General features: G+C 50.0%; 1 protein-coding gene across 1 annotated transcript in view; it reads right to left on the minus strand.

Annotated features, from left to right (window-relative positions):
* LOC143962479 (uncharacterized) overlaps positions 1 to 19695 on the minus strand; it is a 61386-nt gene that overhangs the window by 18868 nt on the left and 22823 nt on the right. The window contains exons 2-3 of the mRNA XM_077471754.1: positions 5903 to 6454; positions 3206 to 3296 (exon numbers count right to left, since the gene is read on the minus strand). Of these exons, the coding sequence (XP_077327880.1) occupies positions 3206 to 3296; positions 5903 to 6454 (643 nt within the window). The remainder of the gene's footprint in view (positions 1 to 3205; positions 3297 to 5902; positions 6455 to 19695) is intronic.

The following is a 19695-nucleotide window of genomic DNA, read 5'->3' on the forward strand; positions in this document are numbered from 1 at the left end:
TAATAATCTACAGGAAATACGGGAAGATTCCTCCACTGACACCGAGATAACCTCCCCATATACAGCAAACACAGGGCAGTATTGTGTCTCTTCTACTGGGTGTAATTCTCAGTATCTGTCCTTATTCTGTATGTATGGACTCTGCACAGTATCACTTCTCTTGTCCTGTATGCCGGGTGTAATTCTCGGTATCTGTTCTTATTCTGTATGTATGGACTCTGCACAGTACTACTTCTCTTGTCCCGTAAGTCGGGTGTAATTCTCGGTATCTGTTCTTATTCTGTATGTATGGACTCTGCACAGTACTACTTCTCTTGTCCTGTATGTCGGATGTAATTCTCGGTATCTGTTCTTATTCTGTATGTATGGACTCTGCACAGTACTACTTCTCTTGTCCTGTATGTCGGGTGTAATTCTCGGTATCTGTTCTTATTCTGTATCTATGGACTCTGCACAGTACCACTTCTCTTGTCCTGTATGTCGGGTGTAATTCTCAGTATCTGTTCTTATTCTGTATGTATGGACTCTGCACAGTACCACTTCTCTTGTCCTGTATGCCGGGTGTAATTCTCGGTATCTGTTCTTATTCTGTATGTATGGACTCTGCACAGTACCACTTCTCTTGTCCTGTATGTCGGGTGTAATTCTCAGTATCTGTTCTTATTCTGTATGTATGGACTCTGCACAGTACTACTTCTCTTGTCCTGTATGTCGGGTGTAATTCTCAGTATCTGTTCTTATTCTGTATGTATGGACTCTGCACAGTACTACTTCTCTTGTCCTGTATGTCGGGTGTAATTCTCGGTATCTGTTCTTATTCTGTATGTATGGACTCTGCGCAGTACTACTTCTCTTGTCCTGTATGTCGGGTGTAATTCTCAGTATCTGTTCTTATTCTGTATGTATGGACTCTGCACAGTACTACTTCTCTTGTCCTGTATGTCGGGTGTAATTCTCAGTATCTGTTCTTATTCTGTATGTATGGACTCTGCACAGTACTACTTCTCTTGTCCTGTATGTCGGGTGTAATTCTCGGTATCTGTTCTTATTCTGTATGTATGGACTCTGCACAGTACTACTTCTCTTGTCCCGTAAGTCGGGTGTAATTCTCGGTATCTGTTCTTATTCTGTATGTATGGACTCTGCACAGTGCTACTTCTCTTGTCCTGTATGTCGGGTGTAATTCTCAGTATCTGTCCTTATTCTGTATGTATGGACTCTGCACAGTATCACTTCTCTTGTCCTGTATGCCGGGTGTAATTCTCGGTATCTGTTCTTATTCTGTATGTATGGACTCTGCACAGTACTACTTCTCTTGTCCCGTAAGTCGGGTGTAATTCTCGGTATCTGTTCTTATTCTGTATGTATGGACTCTGCACAGTACTACTTCTCTTGTCCTGTATGTCGGATGTAATTCTCGGTATCTGTTCTTATTCTGTATGTATGGACTCTGCACAGTACTACTTCTCTTGTCCTGTATGTCGGGTGTAATTCTCGGTATCTGTTCTTATTCTGTATCTATGGACTCTGCACAGTACCACTTCTCTTGTCCTGTATGTCGGGTGTAATTCTCAGTATCTGTTCTTATTCTGTATGTATGGACTCTGCACAGTACCACTTCTCTTGTCCTGTATGCCGGGTGTAATTCTCGGTATCTGTTCTTATTCTGTATGTATGGACTCTGCACAGTACTACTTCTCTTGTCCTGTATGTCGGGTGTAATTCTCAGTATCTGTTCTTATTCTGTATGTATGGACTCTGCACAGTACTACTTCTCTTGTCCTGTATGTCGGGTGTAATTCTCGGTATCTGTTCTTATTCTGTATGTATGGTCTCTGCACAGTACCACTTCTCTTGTCCTGTATGTCGGGTGTAATTCTCAGTATCTGTTCTTATTCTGTATGTATGGACTCTGCACAGTACTACTTCTCTTGTCCTGTATGTCGGGTGTAATTCTCGGTATCTGTTCTTATTCTGTATGTATGGACTCTGCACAGTACCACTTCTCTTGTCCTGTATGTCGGGTGTAATTCTCAGTATCTGTTCTTATTCTGTATGTATGGACTCTGCACAGTACTACTTCTCTTGTCCTGTATGTCGGGTGTAATTCTCGGTATCTGTTCTTATTCTGTATGTATGGACTCTGCGCAGTACTACTTCTCTTGTCCTGTATGTCGGGTGTAATTCTCAGTATCTGTTCTTATTCTGTATGTATGGACTCTGCACAGTACTACTTCTCTTGTCCTGTATGTCGGGTGTAATTCTCAGTATCTGTTCTTATTCTGTATGTATGGACTCTGCACAGTACTACTTCTCTTGTCCTGTATGTCGGGTGTAATTCTCGGTATCTGTTCTTATTCTGTATGTATGGACTCTGCACAGTACTACTTCTCTTGTCCCGTAAGTCGGGTGTAATTCTCGGTATCTGTTCTTATTCTGTATGTATGGACTCTGCACAGTGCTACTTCTCTTGTCCTGTATGTCGGGTGTAATTCTCAGTATCTGTCCTTATTCTGTATGTATGGACTCTGCACAGTATCACTTCTCTTGTCCTGTATGCCGGGTGTAATTCTCGGTATCTGTTCTTATTCTGTATGTATGGACTCTGCACAGTACTACTTCTCTTGTCCCGTAAGTCGGGTGTAATTCTCGGTATCTGTTCTTATTCTGTATGTATGGACTCTGCACAGTACTACTTCTCTTGTCCTGTATGTCGGATGTAATTCTCGGTATCTGTTCTTATTCTGTATGTATGGACTCTGCACAGTACTACTTCTCTTGTCCTGTATGTCGGGTGTAATTCTCGGTATCTGTTCTTATTCTGTATCTATGGACTCTGCACAGTACCACTTCTCTTGTCCTGTATGTCGGGTGTAATTCTCAGTATCTGTTCTTATTCTGTATGTATGGACTCTGCACAGTACCACTTCTCTTGTCCTGTATGCCGGGTGTAATTCTCGGTATCTGTTCTTATTCTGTATGTATGGACTCTGCACAGTACTACTTCTCTTGTCCTGTATGTCGGGTGTAATTCTCAGTATCTGTTCTTATTCTGTATGTATGGACTCTGCACAGTACTACTTCTCTTGTCCTGTATGTCGGGTGTAATTCTCGGTATCTGTTCTTATTCTGTATGTATGGTCTCTGCACAGTACCACTTCTCTTGTCCTGTATGTTGGGTGTAATTCTCGGTATCTGTTCTTACCTTTTTTGGTCTGACTGTTTTCTGTAGGGTGGTCAATGAGTATCATGTGATCATGAAGCCTGGTGTAGGTCTTCAGGTTTACTGACATGATCTGCAAGAAAAAGATAGATAGATAGATAGATAGATAGATAGATAGATAGATAGATAGATAGATAGATAGGTGGGTAGGTAGGTAGATATCGAGCTGTGCATTCTGGGTGACCAAGAAAGAGGAGCGCCAAGCTTGCTCTCCTCCCTTCTGAACCAGAGGGGCCACTTACCTTCAGCATCAGTATGACATCCTGCCCCCCTATGGTGAGGAGACGAGGGTCTCATTCCCATTTCCTGTCCCCAAAAGGGATCGGGGAGTTTGTGTGGGGGGACCAAAATGGATGTGGGAGGTGAATTCTCCAAAGGGAGGTGTGTGATTTCTTGGAACACCCCCCCTCCCGTCCTGCAAATGAAGTCACAATACTGTACTTATTCCCTTTTGTCAAAAAAATGTGTAAAGGGGATGACTTAAACCTGTATGTGAAGTTAGAGAGCCGTATGATGTACTCCTTTAAAAGTGACGTTTTTCTTCATAGAGGCCAGGGATCTGTCATTTAGCTGACTGGCGTTACTTCCACCAAATAACAGATCCCCGCCTGGCTTTACTGCCACCATATGACAGATCCCCGCCTGGCTTTACTGCCACCATATGATAGATCCCTACCTGACTTTACTGCCACCAAATAACAGATCCTCGCCTGGCTTTACTGCCATCATATGATAGATCCCTGCCTGACTTTACTGCCACCAAATGACAGATCCCTGCCTGGCTTTACTGCAACTAAATGACAGATCCCTGCCTGGCTTTACTGCAACTAAATGACAGATCCCTGCCTGGCTTTACTGCCACTATATGGCAGATCCCCGTCTGACTTTACTGCCACCAAATGACAGACCCCGGCGTAGCTTGTCTGCCCCTAAATAACAGATCCCTGCTTGGCTCTACTGCCACTAAATGATAGATCCCTGCCTGACTTTACTGCCACCAAATGACAGATTCCTGCTCAGCTTCACTGACAGGAAATAACAGATCCCTGCCTGACTTTACTGCCACTAAATGACAGATCCCTGCCTGACTTTACTGCCACTAAATGACAGATCCCTGCCTGGCTTTACTGCCATCAAATGACAGATCCCCGTCTGCCTTTACTGCCACTAAATGACAGATCCCTGCCTGGCTTTACTGCCACTAAATGACAGATCCCCGCCTGGCTTTACTGACACCGTATGACAGATCCCCACCTGACTTTACTGCCACCAAATAACATCATATGACAGATCCCCGCCTGACTTTACTTCCACCAAATGACAGATTCCTGTCTGGCTCTACTGCCACCAAATGACAGATCCCTGCCTGGCTCTACTGCCACCAAATGACAGATCCCTGCCTGGCTTTACTGCCACTATATGGCAGATCCCCGTCTGACTTTACTGCCACCAAATGACAGACCCCTGCGTAGCTTGTCTGCCCCTAAATAACAGAGCCCTGCTTGGCTCTACTGCCACTAAATGATAGATCTCTGCCTGGCTTTACTGCCACCAAATGACGGATTCCTGCTCAGCTTCACTGACAGTAAATAACAGATCCCTGCCTGACTTTACTGCCATCAAATGACAGATCCCCGTCTGGCTTTACTGCCACTAAAGGACAGATCCCTGCCTGACTTCTGTTTGTATATAACAATCCTGGGTGACATCATTGATTAAACACTTCACCACCCGAAGGTTTTACCCTCTTCATGACCAGGGCTTTTTTTTGTTGTTGTTGTTGTTGTTGTTGTTGTGCGCTACTTTAACTGGCAATTGTGTGATTATGCAACACTTTATCCAAATGACATTTATATCATATCTTTGACACAAATCCAGCTTTATGTTGGTGGTATTTGATCACCACTGGGTTTTTTTTTTGTTTTTTGTTTTTTGCTATATAAACAAAAATGGAACGTAAATTTTGAAAAACAAATATGTTGTTTTTTTTTTTTTTGTTTTTTTTTTATATATATATATTTTTTTTTTTTAGTTTTTGTTATACAATTTTGCAGACAAATCAAATAATTGCTCTTTAAGGTCAAACTGTATCCTGCTACAATTTTTTTTTTTTTGGTGAAAATAACCCAAGTCGATGTATATTATTTAGTCTGTAGGACAGTTATAGAATCCACAAACTACAGGACCAAATTTTGAAGATTGATCATTCCTGATGTACCGACGGCCGATCTCATTACTTGAGGCCGTAAAACGCCAGGACGGTACAAATAAAACGCCAGGACGGTACAAATAAAACGCCAGGACGGTACAAATAAAACGCCAGGACGGTACAAATAAAACGCCAGGACGGTACAAATACCCCCCAAATTACCCCTTTTTGGAACGCAGACAGTCCAAGGTGTTTAGTAGGAGGCATGCCGAGTTTTTTTTTTTGAAGTTGTAATTTTTTGTTACAATTTTTTGGAAAATTTGCAAATTATTTTTTTATTTTTTTACATTATTTTTACATACTGTCCCCAGTGCAGTGTCATCCTATGAATGGGGGGGGGGGGGGGAGGTGATCAGGGACACTGACTGGTGAAAATATATAAAAAATAATTAAATATTTGTTATTTCAATGCCCTCCAGTTTCCTCTCTCTCCTCGTTCCCCTCTCTGTATCATCATCTCTCCTTCTTACCTTGTTGTGGCTCGGGTGACTCCTGTGGCTTGGGTGACTCCTGTGGCTCGGGTGACTCCTGTGGTTCGGGTGACTCCTGTGGCTCAGATGACTCCTGTGTCTCGGGTGACTCCTGTGTCTCGGGTGACTCCTGTGTCTCGGGTGACTCCTGTGGCTCGGGTGACTCCTGTGGCTCGGGTGACTCCTGTGGCTCGGGTGAATCCTGTGGCTCGAGTGACTCCTGTGACTCGGGTCACTCCTGTGGCTCGGGTGACTCCTGTGGCTCGGGTGATTCCTGTGGCTCGAGTGACTCCTGTGACTCGGGTCACTCCTGTGGCTCGGGTGACTCCTGTGGCTCAAGTGACTCCTGTGATTCTGGTCACTCCTGTGGCTCAAGTGACTCCTGTGATTCGGGTCACTCCTGTGGCTCGAGTGACTCCTGTGACTCGGGTCACTCCTGTGGCTCGAGTGACTCCTGTGATTCGGGTCACTCCTGTGGCTTGGGTGACTCCTGTGGCTCGGTGGACAGTTCTCCGAGGTTATGATATCAGAATCTTCTTCTCTTCTATTTTTCTATATGTCCCAAGGTCTTCCCGTGACTTTCTCCCTCACCCCCCTGTTTCCTCCCCCCATGTGGGGGATGGGGGGGGGGGCAGAGATTGGCTGGGATGGATGTATTGTGTTCTGGGTCTTCCATGAGATAAGAATTGTTTCGGTTTCATACATTCGGTGGAGATTAAATAAGTATCAGGGATGTTCTGTATTGAATGTCGGTGGAGGTTTAATAATTTCCCTTATTGCAGTGTATAATATTATCATCAGGGGGGCTCTGATGGGGAACCTGATGTAAGGGGGAACTCTGATGAGGACTCGGGTGTAAGGAGGGACTCTGATGAGGACTCTGGTGTAAGGGGGGACTCTGATGAGGACTTGGGTGTAAGGGGGGACTCTGACGAGGACTCTGGTGTAAGGGGGGACTCTGATGAGGACTCGGGTGTAAGGGGGGACTCTGATGAGGACTCTGGTGTAAGGGGGGACTCTGATGAGGACTCGGGTGTAAGGGGGGACTCTGATGAGGACTCGGGTGTAAGGAGGGACTCTGATGAGGACTCTGGTGTAAGGGGGGACTCTGATGAGGACTTGGGTGTAAGGGGGGACTCTGATGAGGACTCTGGTGTAAGGGGGGACTCTGATGAGGACTCTGGTGTAAGGGGGGACTCTGATGAGGACTCGGGTGTAAGGGGGGACTCTGATGAGGACTCTGGTGTAAGGGGGGACTCTGATGAGGACTTGGGTGTAAGGGGGGACTCTGATGAGGACTCTGGTGTAAGGGGGAACTCTGATGAGGACTCGGGTGTAAGGGGGGACTCTGTTGAGGACTCTGGTGTAAGGGGGAACTCTGATGAGGACTCTGGTGTAAGGGGGAACTCTGATGAGGACTCTGGTGTAAGGGGGACTCTGATGGGGACCCTGATGTAAGAGGGGACTCTGATGGGGACCCTGATGGATGTAAGGGGGGACTCTGATGGGGACTCTGATGTAAGGGGGGACTCTGATGGGGACCCTGATGTAAGTGTGGTCTTTGATGAGAACACTGGTAAGGACTCAGAGGTAAGGGCAGACTCCGATGGGGACCCTGCTGTAAAGGGAATGCTGATGGGGACTCTGGTGTAATGGAGGACTCTGATAGGAAATCTGGTGTAGGGGGGCACGCTGATGGAGACTCTAACTTAAGGGATGACTCTTATGGGGATTCTGATGTGAAGGTGGACTCAGTTGATGTAAGGAGGGCTCTGATGGGTGGACTTTTATAGGAACACTGATGGGTACTCAGAGGTAAGGGCATACACTGATGGGGACCCTGCTATAAAGAGGATGCTATTAGGGACTCTGGTGTAAGGGGGACTCTGATGGGGACTCTGGTGTAAGGGGGAGTGGGCTCTGATGGGACTCTAATGTAATAGATGACTCTGGTGGGAACTCTGATGTAAGGCAGGACTCTAGTGAGGACCTTGATGGAAGGGAGGACTCAAGTGGGGACTCTGATGTGAGGGGGACTCTGATGTAAGGGAGGACTCTGGTGGGACCCCTAATATAAGGGGGACACTATGGGACCCCAATGTAAGGGAGCACTCTGGACTCAAATGGGGAACCCAATGTAGGGAGAGACTCTGATGTAAAGGTGGACTTTGATGGGAGCTCTGATGGGGAGTCAGAGGTATGGGTATACTCTAATGGGGACCCTGATGTTAAGGGGATGCTGAAGGGGACTCTGGTGTAAGGGGGAACTCTGATGGGGACTCTGGTGTAAAGGGGACTCTGATTGGGGACTCTGGTGTAAGGGGGGACTCTGATGAGGACTCTGATGTAAGGGCGGACTCTGATGGGGTCTCTGGTGTAAAGGGGGACCCTGATGGGGACTCTGGTGTAAAGGGGGACTCTGATGGGGACTCTGATGTAAGGGGGACTCTGATGGGGTCTCTGGTGTAAAGAGGGACTCTGATGGGGACTCTGATGTAAGGGGGACTCTGGTGTAGTGGGGGACTCTGTTGGGGACTCTGGTGTAAGGGGGAACTCTGATGGGGACTCTGGTGTAAACGGGGACTCTGATTGGGGACTCTGGTGTAAAGGGGCACTCTGATGGGGACTCTGATGTAAGGGGGGACTCTGATGGGGTCTCTGGTGTAAAGGGGGACTCTGATGGGGACTCCAGTGTAAGGGGGACTCTGGTGTAGTGGGGGACTCTGTTGGGGACTCTGGTGTAAGGGGGAACTCTGATGGGGACTCTGGTGTAAGGGGGGGCTCTGATGGGGACTCTGGTGTAAGGGGGGCTCTGATGGGGACTCAGGTGTAAGGGGGGCTCTGATGGGGACTCTGGTGTAAGGGGGACTCTGGTGTAATGGGGACTCTGTTGGGGACTCTGGTGTAAGGGGGACTTTAGTGTAATGGGGGACTCTGTTGGGGACTCTGGTGTAAGGGGGGACTCTGTTGGGGACTCTGGTGTAAGGGGGACTCTGATGGGGACTCTGGTGTAAGGGGGACTCTGATGGAGACTCCGGTGTAAGGGGGACTCTGGTGTAATGGGGGACTCTGTTGGGGACTCTGGTGTAAGGAGGGACTCTGATGGGGACTCTGGTGTAAGGGGGGACTCTGGTGTAAGAGGAGACTCTAATGGGGACTCTGGTGTAAGGGGAGACTCTGATGGGGATTCTGGTGTAAGGGGGGACTCTGATGGGGACTCTGGTGTAAGGGGGGACTCTGATGGGGACTCTGGTGTAAGGGGGGACTCTGATATAAGGGTGAATTTACTGGAGAGTGTAGAATCTGGTGGAACTATGTATGATAGCCAATCAGCTTCCATTTTTTCTTTGTCAAAGCTTAACCCTTTTGCACGACCATGCTATAGTCAGAAGACGGCTACAGCACGGGGGTGGGGGGGGGGGAGGGCATCTATGGACTTCCTTCTGTGATGGCGGCCCCAGTGCCCTCACTGCGGTGTGCAGGCGCCACACTCTGTGATCGCTGTGTCCTTGGGACACCGCTGATCACAGATCGGGGTAAGGAGCCAATCACAGCTGATCGCAGTGTAATCAGGATTTGCCGGTTATCAGCATCTCCTCTCCTCACTCTGACTGCACAGGAGGAGAGGAGAGCCGAGAACCGCCAAATCTACACAGGGGACATCTACACCGATTATCAGTGCAGCCCCAACAGTGCCCACCAGTGCTGCCAGTCAGTGCCTAACAATGCCACCTATCAATGTCCATCATCGCTGCTCATTAGTGCCCGTCAATGCTGCCTATCAGTGCCCATTAGTGCCGCCTCATTAGTGCCCGTCAATGCAGCCTATCAGTGCCCATTAATGCAGCCTATAAGTGCCCATCAGTGTTGCATCATCAGTGCCCATTAGTGCCATCTCATCAGTACCCATCAGTGCAGCCTATTAGTGCCCACCAATGCAGCCTCATCAGTGCCCACCAGTGCTACATCATCAGTGCCCATCAATGTAGCCTATCAGTGCCCATCTGTGTGGCCTCGTAAGTGCCCATTAGTGCAGACTATCAGTGTCCATTAATGCAGCCTACAAGTTCCCATCAGTGCCACCTCGTTAGTGCCCATCAATGCAGCCTACAAGTGCCCATCAATGCTGCCTCGTTAGTGCCCATCAGTGCCCAATAATGCAGCCTATCAGTTCCCATCAGTGCCACCTTATAAGTGCCCATCAGTGCAGCCTATCAGTGCCCATTAATGCAGCCTATAAGTGCCCATTAGTGCTACCTCATCAGTGCCCATCAGTGCAGCCAAACAGTGCCCATCAGTGCAAACTATCGGTGCCCATCAGTGCTGCCTCGTTTGTGCCCATCAGTGCCCATCAATGTAGCCTATCAGTGCCCATCGGTGTGGCCTCTTAAGTGCCCATCAGTGAAGCCTATCAGTGCCCATTAAAGCAGCCTACTAGTGCCCATCAGTGCCACCTCATTAGTGCCCACCAGTGCTGCATCATCAGTGCCATTTCATCAGTACCTATCAGTGCAGCCTATCAGTGCCCATCAGTGCTGCCTTGCTTGTGTCCCTTAGTGCCCATCAATGTAGCCTATCAGTGCCCATCAGTGCAGCCTCATAAGTGCCCATCAGTGCAGCCTATCAGTGCCCATCAATGCCATCTCATCAGTACCCATCAGTGCAGCCTATCAGGGCCCATCAGTGCCAATCTGTGCAGCCTATCGGTGCCCATCAGTGCTGCCTCTTTTGTGCCCATTAATGCATCCTATCAGTGCCCATCAGTGTGGCCTCATAAGTGCCCATTAATGCAGCCTATCAGTGCCCATTAAAGCAGCCTACTAGTGCCCATCAGTGCCACCTCATTAGTGCCCACCAGTGCTGCATCATCAGTGCCATTTCATCAGTACCTATCAGTGCAGCCTATCAGTGCCCATCAGTGCTGCCTTGCTTGTGCCCCTTAGTGCCCATCAATGTAGCCTATCAGTGCCCATCAGTGCGGCCTCATAAGTGCCCATCAGTGCAGCCTATCAGTGCCCATTAATGCAGCCTATCAGTGCCCATCAATGCCATCTCATCAGTACCCATCAGTGCAGCCTATCAGGGCCCATCAGTGCCAATCAGTGCAGCCTATCGGTGCCCATCAGTGCTGCCTCCTTTGTGCCCATTAATGCATCCTATCAGTGCCCATCAGTGTGGCCTCATAAGTGCCCATTAATGCAACCTATCAGTGCCCATCAATGCCATCTCATCAGTACCCATCAGTGCAGCCTATCAGGGCCCATCAGTGCCAATCAGTGCAGCCTATCGGTGCCCATCAGTGCTGCCTCGTTTGTGCCCATTAATGCATCCTATCAGTGCCCATCAGTGTGGCCTCATAAGTGCCCATTAATGCAGCCTATCAGTGCCCATTAAAGCAGCCTACTAGTGCCCATCAGTGCCACCTCATTAGTGCCCACCAGTGCTGCATCATCAGTGCCATTTCATCAGTACCTATCAGTGCAGCCTATCAGTGCCCATCAGTGCTGCCTTGCTTGTGTCCCTTAGTGCCCATCAATGTAGCCTATCAGTGCCCATCAGTGCGGCCTCATAAGTGCCCATCAGTGCAGCCTATCAGTGCCTATTAATGCAGCCTATCAGTGCCCATCAATGCCATCGCATCAGTACCAATCAGTGCAGCCTATCAGGGCCCATCAGTGCCAATCAGTGCAGCCTATCGGTGCCCATCAGTGCTGCCTCGTTTGTGCCCATTAATGCATCCTATCAGTGCCCATCAGTGTGGCCTCATAAGTGCCCATTAATGCAGCCTATCAGTGCCCATTAAAGCAGCCTATCAGTGCCCATCAGTGCCACCTCATTAGTGCCCACCAGTGCTGCATCATCAGTGCCATTTCATCAGTACCTATCAGTGCAGCCTATCAGTGCCCATCAGTGCTGCCTTGCTTGTGTCCCTTAGTGCCCATCAATGTAGCCTATCAGTGCCCATCAGTGCGGCCTCATAAGTGCCCATCAGTGCAGCCTATCAGTGCCCATTAATGCAGCCTATCAGTGCCCATCAATGCCATCTCATCAGTACCCATCAGTGCAGCCTATCAGGGCCCATCAGTGCCAATCAGTGCAGCCTATCGGTGCCCATCAGTGCTGCCTCGTTTGTGCCCATTAATGCATCCTATCAGTGCCCATCAGTGTGGCCTCATAAGTGCCCATTAATGCAGCCTATCAGTGCCCATTAATGCAGCCTATCAGTGCCCATCAATGCCATCTCATCAGTACCCATCAGTGCAGCCTATCAGGGCCCATCAGTGCCAATCAGTGCAGCCTATCGGTGCCCATCAGTGCTGCCTCGTTTGTGCCCATTAATGCATCCTATCAGTGCCCATCAGTGTGGCCTCATAAGTGCCCATTAATGCAGCCTATCAGTGCCCATTAAAGCAGCCTATCAGTGCCCATCAGTGCCACCTCATTAGTGCCCACCAGTGCTGCATCATCAGTGCCATTTCATCAGTACCTATCAGTGCAGCCTATCAGTGCCCATCAGTGCTGCCTTGCTTGTGTCCCTTAGTGCCCATCAATGTAGCCTATCAGTGCCCATCAGTGCGGCCTCATAAGTGCCCATCAGTGCAGCCTATCAGTGCCTATTAATGCAGCCTATCAGTGCCCATCAATGCCATCTCATCAGTACCAATCAGTGCAGCCTATCAGGGCCCATCAGTGCCAATCAGTGCAGCCTATCGGTGCCCATCAGTGCTGCCTCGTTTGTGCCCATTAATGCATCCTATCAGTGCCCATCAGTGTGGCCTCATAAGTGCCCATTAATGCAGCCTATCAGTGCCCATTAATGCAGCCTATCAGTGCCCATCAATGCCATCTCATCAGTACCCATCAGTGCAGCCTATCAGGGCCCATCAGTGCCAATCAGTGCAGCCTATCGGTGCCCATCAGTGCTGCCTCGTTTGTGCCCATTAATGCATCCTATCAGTGCCCATCAGTGTGGCCTCATAAGTGCCCATTAATGCAGCCTATCAGTGCCCATTAAAGCAGCCTACTAGTGCCCATCAGTGCCACCTCATTAGTGCCCACCAGTGCTGCATCATCAGTGCCATTTCATCAGTACCTATCAGTGCAGCCTATCAGTGCCCATCAGTGCTGCCTTGCTTGTGTCCCTTAGTGCCCATCAATGTAGCCTATCAGTGCCCATCAGTGCGGCCTCATAAGTGCCCATCAGTGCAGCCTATCAGTGCCTATTAATGCAGCCTATCAGTGCCCATCAATGCCATCTCATCAGTACCAATCAGTGCAGCCTATCAGGGCCCATCAGTGCCAATCAGTGCAGCCTATCGGTGCCCATCAGTGCTGCCTCGTTTGTGCCCATTAATGCATCCTATCAGTGCCCATCAGTGTGGCCTCATAAGTGCCCATTAATGCAGCCTATCAGTGCCCATTAATGCAGCCTATCAGTGCCCATCAATGCCATCTCATCAGTACCCATCAGTGCAGCCTATCAGGGCCCATCAGTGCCAATCAGTGCAGCCTATCGGTGCCCATCAGTGCTGCCTCGTTTGTGCCCATTAATGCATCCTATCAGTGCCCATCAGTGTGGCCTCATAAGTGCCCATTAATGCAGCCTATCAGTGCCCATTAAAGCAGCCTACTAGTGCCCATCAGTGCCACCTCATTAGTGCCCACCAGTGCTGCATCATCAGTGCCATTTCATCAGTACCTATCAGTGCAGCCTATCAGTGCCCATCAGTGCTGCCTTGCTTGTGTCCCTTAGTGCCCATCAATGTAGCCTATCAGTGCCCATCAGTGCGGCCTCATAAGTGCCCATCAGTGCAGCCTATCAGTGCCTATTAATGCAGCCTATCAGTGCCCATCAATGCCATCTCATCAGTACCAATCAGTGCAGCCTATCAGGGCCCATCAGTGCCAATCAGTGCAGCCTATCGGTGCCCATCAGTGCTGCCTCGTTTGTGCCCATTAATGCATCCTATCAGTGCCCATCAGTGTGGCCTCATAAGTGCCCATTAATGCAGCCTATCAGTGCCCATTAATGCAGCCTATCAGTGCCCATCAATGCCATCTCATCAGTACCCATCAGTGCAGCCTATCAGGGCCCATCGGTGCCAATCAGTGCAGCCTATTGGTGCCCATCAGTGCTGCCTCGTTTGTGCCCATTAATGCATCCTATCAGTGCCCATCAGTGTGGCCTCATAAGTGCCCATTAATGCAGCCTATCAGTGCCCATTAAAGCAGCCTACTAGTGCCCATCAGTGCCACCTCATTAGTGCCCACCAGTGCTGCATCATCAGTGCCATTTCATCAGTACCTATCAGTGCAGCCTATCAGTGCCCATCAGTGCTGCCTTGCTTGTGTCCATTAATGCATCCTATCAGTGCCCATCAGTGTGGCCTCATAAGTGCCCATTAATGCAGCCTATCAGTGCCCATCAGTGAAGGAGAAAAATTACTTATTTACAACATTTTATAACAGAAACAAAGAAAAAAAATGTTGAGTCTTTTTTCATTTATTCAGTAAAAAAAATTCCTCTCCTAATAATCAATAATTCTTAAAGAGGTTATTAAATCCAAAATCAAACATGTATGATATTGCAGCTCATCTGATCATTAGATGTGACGGCTGCATTCCTTTTCTTTTTTTTTTTTTTAGTCTTTCTCCTATTTTAAGGTGCCCCCTGTGCCCCTTCATCCAGAGTGGAGTCACTCTAATACAAGGAGGTGTGTCACTGGCCACATCACCAGGAGAAAAGAGAAGGAAAACAACAACAACAACAACAAAATAAAATAAGCGGCGATATAATGACGTTGTTGGTTTTGGCGTTTTTCGTTTTTTTTAGAAGGTGCGATTTGCTTTTCTACCACTAGATGGGGGTGGTGTTTTTCTTTTACAGCAGGTACCTTATACAGTTATACGCTATATAATACAATATGTTAAAAACTGATTTTTTTTTGTCTGGAAAATAATTAAAACCCCAGAATACAATATATTTTCTGACTTCCATGGGCCCTGTAGAAAAAAAAAAAAAGATAGCAGCTGCCATTTTTTTTTTTTTTTTTAATGTTGCATAATATTTGCTAAAAATTTTTATATCGCCTATATTTTCACGAAAATACAAATGAAAAAATAATTTTATCACACACAAGCACTGTGGGATCTATGGTTGTGTTCACGCTGGGCGCCCTTTTAGCGTACACCCGTGCAGAGGGCCATGTTTGCCTGCTCGGGAATGCGCGGCGGTGGGGGGGGGAGGGGTCTGTGCATCCGCCTGCAGGCAGTCCCATTCATATCAATTGGGACGCACATCCGCTGTTACCAATTTACCATCCATGCGGGGGCGTCCCACCGAACTCACTCTGTTTGAATTCGGGGACATAAAACCAGGGCTGCCTTAATAGCATCATGGGCCCCTGGGCCAAGTAATGCACTGGGGCCCCTACTAACCTGGGCCAATTTACCCACCCACTCTCAAGAATTAAAGTATAAACAGTTGATAGAATGAAACGTATATTTATTAGGACTTTCAATGAATTTGATTTTAAACAAAAAGGAAACATGAATCAAAGACTGAGCAACACAAACAGCACAGTATGGGGGGACACAGCATGGGGGGGGCACGGTACAGGAGAAGTTAGGAGGGCACAATACTGGGATCAGGAGGGCACAGAACAGGGGGTGGGGCAGAAGGGTATAGTACGGGGGGGAGGGGCGGGAGGGCACAATACTGGGACCAGAAGGGCACAGTACGGGGGGGGGGGGGGGGGGTCAGGGTGGGCACAATACTGGGATCAGAAGGGTACAGTACAGGAGGGGTCGGGAGGGAAGAATACTGGGATCAGGAGGGCACAGTACAGGAGGGGTTGGGATGGCACAACACTGGGATCTTAAGGGCACAGTACAGGATGAGTCAAGAGGGCACAACACTGGGATCAGAAGGGCACAGTACAGGGGGGGTTGGGAGGGCACAATACTGGGATCAGGAGGGCACAGTAGAGGAGAGGTCAGGAGGGCAAAATACTGTGATCAGAATGGCACAGTACAGGAGGTTCCAGGAGGGCACAATACTGGGATCAGAAGGGCACAGCACAGGAAGGGCACAATACTGGGATCAGAAGGGCACAGTACAGGAGGGGTCGAGTGGGCACAATACTGGGATCAGAAGGGCACAGTACAGGAGGGGTTGGAAGGGCACAATACTGGGATCAGAAAGGCACAGTACAGAGGGGAGGGGCAGGAGGGCATAATACTAGGATCAGAAGGGCACAGTATGGGGGGTCGGGAGGGCACAATACTGGGATCAGAAAGGCACAGTACAGAGGGGAGGGGCAGGAGGGCATAATACTAGGATCAGAAGGGCACAGTATGGGGGGTCGGGAGGGCACAATACTGGGATCAGAAGGGCACAGTACAGGAGGGCACAAAACTGGGATCAGGAGGGCACAGTACAGGGAGGCTGGGAGGGCATAATACTGGGATCAGGAGGGCACAGTACAGGAGGGCACAATACTGAGATCAGAAGGGCACAGTACCAGAGGGGGTCAAGAGGGCACAATATGGGATCAGAAAGGCACAGTACAAGGAGGCAGGAGGGCACAATACTGGGATCAGAAGGGCACAGTACAGGGGGGTGGGGAAGGCACAATACTGGGATCAGAAGGGCACAGTACAGGAGGGGTCAGGAGGGAACAATACTGGGATCAGAAGGGCACAGTGCAGGGTGGGTTGGGAGGGTACAATACTGTGATCAGAAGGGCACAGTACGGGGGGGGGTGAGGAGGGCACAATACTGGGATCTGAAGGCCACAGTACAGGATGAGTCGAGAGGGCACAATACTAGGATCAGAAGGACACAGTATGGGGGGGGGGGGGGTCAGGAGGGCACAATACTGGGATCAGAAGGGCACAGTATGGGGGGGTTCGGGAAGGCACAATACTGGGATCAGAAGGGCACAGTACAGGAGGAGTCAGGAGGGCACAATACTGGAATCAAAAGGGCACAGTACAGGAAGGGCACAATACTGGGATCAGAAGGGCACAGTACAGGAGGGGTCGAGTGGGCACAATACTGGGATCAGAAGGGCACAGTACAGGAGGGGTTGGAAGGGCACAATACTGGGATCAGAAAGGCACAGTACAGAGGGGAGGGGCAGGAGGGCATAATACTAGGATCAGAAGGGCACAGTATGGGGGGTCGGGAGGGCACAATACTGGGATCAGAAGGGCACAGTACAGGAGGGCACAAAACTGGGATCAGGAGGGCACAGTACAGGGAGGCTGGGAGGGCATAATACTGGGATCAGGGGGGCACAGTACAGGAGGGCACAATACTGAGATCAGAAGGGCACAGTACCAGAGGGGGTCAAGAGGGCACAATATGGGATCAGAAAGGCACAGTACGAGGGGGCAGGAGGGCACAATACTGGGATCAGAAGGGCACAGTACAGGGGGGTGGGAAAGGCACAATACTGGGATCAGAAGGGCACAGTACAGGGTGGGTTGGGAGGGTACAATACTGGGATCAGAAGGGCACAGTACGGGGGGGGGGGGGTGAGGAGGGCACAATACTGGGATCTGAAGGCCACAGTACAGGATGAGTCGAGAGGGCACAATACTAGGATCAGAAAAGGACACAGTATGGGGGTGGGGGAGGGGGGGTCAGGAGGGCACAATACTGGGATCAGAAGGGCACAGTATGGGGGGGTTCGGGAAGGCACAATACTGGGATCAGAAGGGCACAGTACAGGAGGAGTCAGGAGGGCACAATACTGGAATCAAAAGGGCACAGTATGGTGGGGTCAGGAGGGCACAGTACAGGAAGGGGGGGTCAGGGTGGGAACAATACTGGGATAAGAAGGGCACAGTACAGGGGGGTGGTCAGGGTGGGAACAATACTGGGATCAGAAAAGCACAGTACAGGAGGGGGTCAGGAGGGCACAATACTGGGATCAGAAGGGGAGGTCAGGATGTCACAATACTGGGATCAGAAGGGCACAGCACAGGAGGGGTCGGAGGGCACAATACTGGGATCAGGAGGGCACAGTACAGGAGGGGTTGGGAGGGCACAACACTGGGATCTTAAGGGCACAGTACAGGACGAGTCAAGAGGGCACAACACTGGGATCAGAAGGGCACAGTACAGGGGGGGTTGGGAGGGCACAATACTGGGATCAGGAGGGCACAGTAGAGGAGAGGTCAGGAGGGCAAAATACTGTGATCAAAATGGCACAGTACAGGAGGTTTCAGGAGGGCACAATACTGGGATCAGAAGGGCACAGTACAGGAAGGGCACAATACTGGGATCAGAAGGGCACAGTACAGGAGGGGTCGAGTGGGCACAATACTGGGATCAGAAGGGCACAGTACAGGAGGGGTTGGAAGGGCACAATACTGGGATCAGAAAGGCACAGTACAGAGGGGAGGGGCAGGAGGGCATAATACTAGGATCAGAAGGGCACAGTATGGGGGGTCGGGAGGGCACAATACTGGGATCAGAAGGGCACAGTACAGGAGGGCACAAAACTGGGATCAGGAGGGCACAGTACAGGGAGGCTGGGAGGGCATAATACTGGGATCAGGAGGGCACAGTACAGGAGGGCACAATACTGAGATCAGAAGGGCACAGTACCAGAGGGGGTCAAGAGGGCACAATATGGGATCAGAAAGGCACAGTACGAGGGGGCAGGAGGGCACAATACTGGGATCAGAAGGGCACAGTACAGGGGGGTGGGGAAGGCACAATACTGGGATCAGAAGGGCACAGTACAGGAGGGGTCAGGAGGGAACAATACTGGGATCAGAAGGGCACAGTACAGGGTGGGTTGGGAGGGTACAATACTGTGATCAGAAGGGCACAGTACGGGGGGGTGAGGAGGGCACAATACTGGGATCTGAAGGCCACAGTACAGGATGAGTCGAGAGGGCACAATACTAGGATCAGAAGGACACAGTATGGGGGTGGGGGGGGTCAGGAGGGCACAATACTGGGATCAGAAGGGCACAGTATGGGGGGGGGGGGGTCAGGAGGGCACAATACTGGGATCAGAAGGGCACAGTACAGGAGGGGTCAGGAGGGCACAATACTGGAATCAAAAGGGCACAGTATGGTGGGGTCAGAAGGGCACAGTACAGGGAGGGGGGGTCAGGGTGGGAACAATACTGGGATAAGAAGGGCACAGTACAGGGGGGTGGTCAGGGTGGGAACAATACTGGGATCAGAAAAGCACAGTACAGGAGGGGGTCAGGAGGGCACAATACTGGGATCAGAAGGGGAGGTCAGGATGTCACAATACTGGGATCAGAAGGGCACAGCACAGGAGGTGTCGGAGGGCACAATACTGGGATCAGAAGGGCATAGTACTGGAGGGGTCAGGAGGGCACATTACTGGGATCTGAAGGCCACAGTACAGGATGAGTCGAGAGGGCACAATACTAGGATCAGAAGGACACAGTATGGGGGTGGGGGGTCAGAAGGGCACAATACTGGGATCAGAAGGGCACAGCACGGGGGGTTCGGGAAGGCACAATACTGGGATCAGAAGGGCACAGTACAGGGGCGTCGGGAGGGCACAATACTGGAATCAAAAGGGCACAGTACAGTGGGGTCAGGAGGGCACAGTACAGGGAGGGGGGTCAGGGTGGGCACAATACTGGGATCAGAAGGGCACAGAACAGGAGGGGGTCAGGAGGGCATAATACTGGGATCAGAAGGGGAGGTTAGGATGTCACAATACTGGGATCAGAAGGGCACAGTACAAGAGGGGTCGGGAGGGCACAATACTGGGATCAGAAGGGCATAGTAC

This window comes from Lithobates pipiens, unplaced genomic scaffold (genome assembly GCF_037356315.1).
Source record: "Lithobates pipiens isolate NorthernLeopardFrog02 unplaced genomic scaffold, aLitPip1_a1.2 Scaffold_8, whole genome shotgun sequence".
Classification (NCBI taxonomy): Eukaryota; Metazoa; Chordata; class Amphibia; order Anura; family Ranidae; genus Lithobates; species Lithobates pipiens.